Source organism: Ruditapes philippinarum, unplaced genomic scaffold (assembly GCF_026571515.1).
Source record: "Ruditapes philippinarum isolate M1 unplaced genomic scaffold, ASM2657151v2 ctg501_1_1_1_1, whole genome shotgun sequence".
Taxonomy (NCBI): Eukaryota; Metazoa; Mollusca; class Bivalvia; order Venerida; family Veneridae; genus Ruditapes; species Ruditapes philippinarum.
Genome location: NW_026854871.1, coordinates 445,898 through 451,726, shown reverse-complemented (window position 1 = coordinate 451,726; position 5,829 = coordinate 445,898). Strand labels below are relative to the sequence as shown.

Genomic DNA, 5,829 nt, shown 5'->3' with positions numbered 1-5,829 from the left:
CAAATAACAAAGTACTCAAGCCCACTTTATAGCAAAAATTCAAAGGCAAAATTTTAAAGACATTTGACCCTTAAATGTCAAAGGACCATTTATGAATAATAAAAAGTCCCCAAGGGTTTTAGTCTGGTTGCTTTGAAGGTCTTGTCCCAAAGCGTTGTTGTGGCCAAAGTTTAATTAAGACAAAACACTAGGAAAACATTTAAAAAGGGTTCCCTGATCAAGGTTTAAATGTTTTGCGAATTTGGGCAACGGCAACAGGGAACGCCGCCATGACCTGAAAACAATACCTCTTCTTAGGTAATAAATTTAGTACTGGTCAAACCCAATTTGAATTCTGAAGATTGACATTATATATTTCGAAAAACAGTTTCTTTCTAGGGGCTATGAGAAACGAAGTTGCACATTCAAACACAAATATGACAACCCAAATTTTCTCTGATAAATTTTGGAGAGAAAAGAGATAATTTTTACTTTTCTGTTTATTTACCTTTACTTTACTTTACCACACATGAGGTCTGTTTTGAAACACATACACACAAAAAAAGATTCATAAGATTGTCAATAAATAATCTCATATAAGAAATATAAATTGGTTATTTGTGAACGTATTTCGTTCAACTCTAGAACATACAAAATTCAACATATCATACTTATTTCTTAGAATTATATTGACAATTCATTGACAAGAAAATAGAGAAAATAAACAAAACAAATATGCTACTTCAAAATGACAAATCACAAAATGGCTGTAAATATGGTAACAATTAAAATGAAAAGTCCCTGAATCCCGCTCAATCTGTATGTTAACCTATTCTTATACCTTGTGTGTCCTCCCATGGCTATAACAAAGTGTATTGTCTCATGGTTATGACGTAGTTTCTCATGTAGGTTTGGGAACATTTCTCCATTCATGAATAAGGGCTTCCTCGAGTTCCAGCAGTTCCTGCATCCCAAGTCACCAGATCTAAACATCACACTTGTCCGCTGAATTGAACAGGCATGTGAGAAAGCAAACAGAAGCCACTCACAATTTGCTGGAACTCGAGTAAGCCCTTGTTTAGGAATAGTGAACTGTGAGGCAGAGGTGTTCAGGTTGTATAGCCAATTGGGAGGACATACAAAGTGTTAGAACTGGTTATATACATACATATTTAGTGGGATTCAGAGACTGTTAATTTTGTTATGATTTTTACAGTCATTCTGTGATTTTTTCATTTTACAGTAGCCTATTTGTTTTGCAATTTTTTCTATTTTCTTATCGATGAATTGTAATAATAATATAATATAATAGTATAATTCTAGGTAGTGAGTATGATATGTTGAATTTTGAACAAAGTCCATTCACAAATAACCTACTTAATATACAGACAAATGCAAGTGTTGGGTTATAAGTGCCTCTGAAAATAGTGTCACCCCTACTGAAAGGGCTAGCCATTCCTGACTTATGAGACACTTTTCGCTTGCATACCATGTACCTACGTTTAAAATAAACAAATAAATATTCCATTACACCAGTCAATGAGTTTTTGATCAATTCACCCTGAGTGTTAAATCTGTTAATACTTAAGACATAAATAGTTTCTTCCTTCTGAAATATATCGGAACACAGTGACTTTCCCCTGTGTTTTTACCACCGAAATAGGTATATATTTCCACTAAAAATGCTAATATTTACCCTTAAATTTCCCTGTGTACATTCTTCACTTAACAGCAGCTGACTTATATCAGCTAAAAGACAGACAGCTGTCCCTATAGATAGACTCTGCTATATACCATGCATGTTAAATCGAATTGAAATTCTCAGTTGGTAGAATTTGATTTTCCACTTTTCTGATTTATTGCACTATATTTTCCCCTTCAAAAAGCCACAGGTTGTTTTGAAAATTGAAAAAAAATTACTGGAACATTATATTTCTATGTAATTATGTTACCCCTCTGGCATGGGCATATTTTGAACAACTTTTATGAAGTACCAATAGGCGATGCTACAAGTCAAATATTAAATTTGTTAGCTTTGTGCTTTTCACATAAAAAGAACTCTTTGAGCCACACAGGCATCCAGAGTTTTGCATCGAATGGAATTATTTGAACAACCTCGATAATCATACAGTGTATTGATTTTTGAAAAGATGTTTATATAAGTCCCCTGGACAGAGAGTGATCACAATAATTTAATACCTGGTTAACATGGCCTATAGAAAAGTAATGTCTTATTTATTCACAAATTCGAAGCTGGTACATATTCCATTGTTTTGTCTATAAACAAAGGACTAACTTGACCATCAGCCATTTTTATGTTACAAGTAAATGTTCTTTCCATTCCTTTAGGACCAGGTGTCATTTCTGATCTATTCATATTTGGATACTTGTTACGAAGACTCAAAACAGTTCCCTCCACTTTCATCGGGGGTTGTTCACCTGTATAGTCTGGTGTCTCTGGGTATAGATCATCACCTGTGGGGATAATTTAAATACCTGATCAAAAATGTCTTACTTCAATAAACATCTTTTCAAATAAATGATTCATAAATGATTATATTAAATACAAAATGCTATTATTCATTGATTTACACAACCATGTATATATAACAAATAAGAATAGTATGCAATTTTCATAAATAGATCACATGTGTTTTACAAGTAAAGTTAATTGTATGTATCACAACATTAAAATAATTACTGGACAACAATTGACATAAATTTTTTTTTAATTATGATTGATTTACTTTCTTCTTGAAAATTCTTTTAGCCAAACAGTTTCAATTACACATTAATTATTTCAACTACATTTTCACAGTTTAAAAGTAAAACCCTACAAGCTTATAAATTATGGTATAAACTATATGCCTTGAAAGAATAATTCAGTTAGTTATAGGATCAACACGAGTGTCTTTCCGTTATGAATTTATATAACTTTCGTAGAGATTCATTAGTGATTTTTGAAACTTTTTGTTGAAAATATTCTTTTAACTGCAAATTTTATGTATCTGTTTGAGAAATGGAAACCAGGTCATGATTGCTTTTACAAATGCATAAGACTTGACAGGTAGGCCCCCATTTTGCTCTCAAAGACATCTGTGAAGTTACAAGCAAATGTCTTTAGTGGTTGATGAGATATTATGTTGTACAAGAAGTTGCACTTAAAACTTTAACCAAATTGTTAAACACACACCGACACAAGGATGAGTAGAAAAGCCCAACTATCCTTCAAAATTCAAAAAGTAGAGCTAAAATTGGCATCCCTTACCTGGATATATGAAAAGAAACCCATCATCACAATAACAAGTTACAGGGTAAAAGCATTGCACCCTGCATGCTGATCTTTCCCACGAAAACTGTTTCAGCTTTTCTGCATCAGAAAAATGAAGGATTCTACCAAGCTCTACTATTTGTGGAGGTGCCAGCTGAAGAGGGTTCTTTTCATCTACATGCTTGAGTAGAAATCCACTAGCAGAGGTCCACTGAAATATCCAATTTAACTTTTATGAATATATTGATTTGATTAATCTCTTACAACATTCTCTTTCGTTAAGCTTAAAGCATTACTTTCAGAATGTGTTGATATACATTGAAACTTTTATTTTCAACTTGTTACGGTTAATGTCAAAGTTACTTATGAAAGTGTAGCACTCACAGTCCAGCAAACTTCTATAACAACTAATACATGTATGTTTTTTTAATATAACGCTTCTTGTAAACCATAAAAGAAGGCACATTGACCTAAATCAATTATCATCACATACAGGATTTAGCTCCATTGAGAAATGAGTTACCATTTTTTATGAATATATACATGTATCACAACTTATTAATCATAACTATACCACTTCAACCAAAAAGAAGACTCAATGACCAAAAATCACTTTAATATCACTCAAAGTTATACATGTACTCAGTACATAAAGAGTCAATGACTATTAGTGATGTTGAAATCTTTCAAGACTATAAGCTTAGTGCCTAAACACTGTGACTTTTCTCTGACAGAGTTAAAAATATTGCAATATAACTTAAAGCAGTAGGGATGTGATTGACATGGGGTTACATGTATATAAGGAGAAATTTAAACTACAATGTACTAATATCCAGTTATCGCTTATATAAGTTATTACATCAAATGTGAAGTAAATTGTACTGATCAATGTTTGACAACTTTTGAAGATAGTACGAGAGCTGTCTTCAGCATTATAAAAAGTCCCTTCAGTATTCATAATAGTAGAAATTTCCTTTTTATTACCTGTAGACCATATAAAAAAAATAGTTAAAAAAATAGTTGAGTTCTACCCATAAGTCCTATGACTTTATTCTTGTGAAAATAAATACTTCATTTTGTACTAATTAAGAACAAGTAGTGTTTCATTACTTCGAGCTCTGTGGTTTCTTTGGCACAATGTTCAGCATTAGGTGTGTAGTCAAGGACACACAAGTAAAACGCTGTGTCATATCTCCTTGCAGTTGTCTGTCCATGTTGTCCAGGGAGAATTGGTGTGAGCCAATTTGACCATTCATACAGTGACCATATGTCTGGTAAAAGATTAAGCTCTTTACACATAGCAATAAATTGTGATGCATCATTGTCTACCCTTTCTCTCCATGGTTTCAAAATTGTGTCAGACAGTACTGACGACTTTCCAGAAATAGGATGATCTATTCCAGTGATTTGTTGATTTCTAACATTATTTAGATCTCTAGCAATTAAAATACCAGACTCTTCAAACGTCTCTCTAATCGCACAAATTCTGAAAGCTAGTTCACTGTGTATTTTGGAAAATTCTTCTGGTCTAGTTCGACTGAACATATAAGCCCCTTTCCCACCACGTTCAAGGAAGCTTTGCATATTTTTCACAACATTCATTTCCAGCTTGGCTAAACAGTTCCAACCATTCAGGTGAAAAATCAGAGTCATGAGCAACACCCCCTGGAAAAACGTGCAATTTTGGCATAAATTTTGACTTGCCACTTCTCTTCAGCATTAGCACCTCAAAGTTCGCGGTCTGAAACGACGTGACAACTGGCACCCTGGCTTTAGCAACTAGCAGCAGAGTCGCAGCTTCTCTCCAATGCTTCAGGACATGTGACATTGTTTAAAAATATTGTTATATTCATTCAACAACAATTTCATTTCCTAATTCTTGAACTTCTGTAATCTAATTTCTGCAGACGCTTTTAATTAATTAAAATGCTACTGTTTTCTGTAAGCGTCACAAAGACGGTATGCCTAAAATACGAAAGTGAGATTTTTGACGAAAGTGAGCAAAAGTGAGCGAAAGTGACATTTAAAATAGTAATTATAGCATTTTAATAGACTTTTAAAACAAACTTCAGTTTGTAGACGTATATTATTAGAAAATAATTATATTTATTAACAGAAATAATCATAATGATGATTTAATCGCTACTAATTTGCATAATTTCTATACATAAGTTCTTATATCTTCCTTTCGCTCACATTGAAAAATACGAAAGTGACTTATAAAATATTAAATATTCTGTTTTAATTGAAATTTTTACTAAAATTACAATTTGTAGATGTATATTATCAGAACTTGATGATAATTACTTTTTAAAATAATCATTATGATGATTTAATCGCTATTTATTTGCATTATTTTTATACACAAGTTCAGATTTCTTCCTTCGCTCAGATTGAAAAAATACGAAAGTGACTTCAAAATATCAAATATAGCGATTAATTTAAATCTATATTAATATAACAGATTGTAGACGTATAGTTTTGGAATTTGATAATATCTATTTTTCAAAATAATCATTATGATGATTTAATCGCCATTTATTTGCATAATTTCTATACACAAGTTCAGAAATCTTCCT

The 5,829-nt window shown here is 32.1% G+C and overlaps 1 protein-coding gene across 1 annotated transcript; it reads right to left on the bottom strand.

The window, feature by feature from the left end:
• Positions 1-416: 416 nt before the first annotated feature.
• On the bottom strand, positions 417-5,186 carry LOC132741378 (acyl-coenzyme A diphosphatase NUDT19-like). The gene is given in 4 exon segments (XM_060729528.1): positions 417-2,454; positions 3,248-3,461; positions 4,361-4,844; positions 4,846-5,186. Coding segments are annotated over 4 exon segments (1,167 nt in total). The 5' UTR covers positions 5,079-5,186; the 3' UTR covers positions 417-2,218.
• Positions 5,187-5,829: the final 643 nt, after the last annotated feature.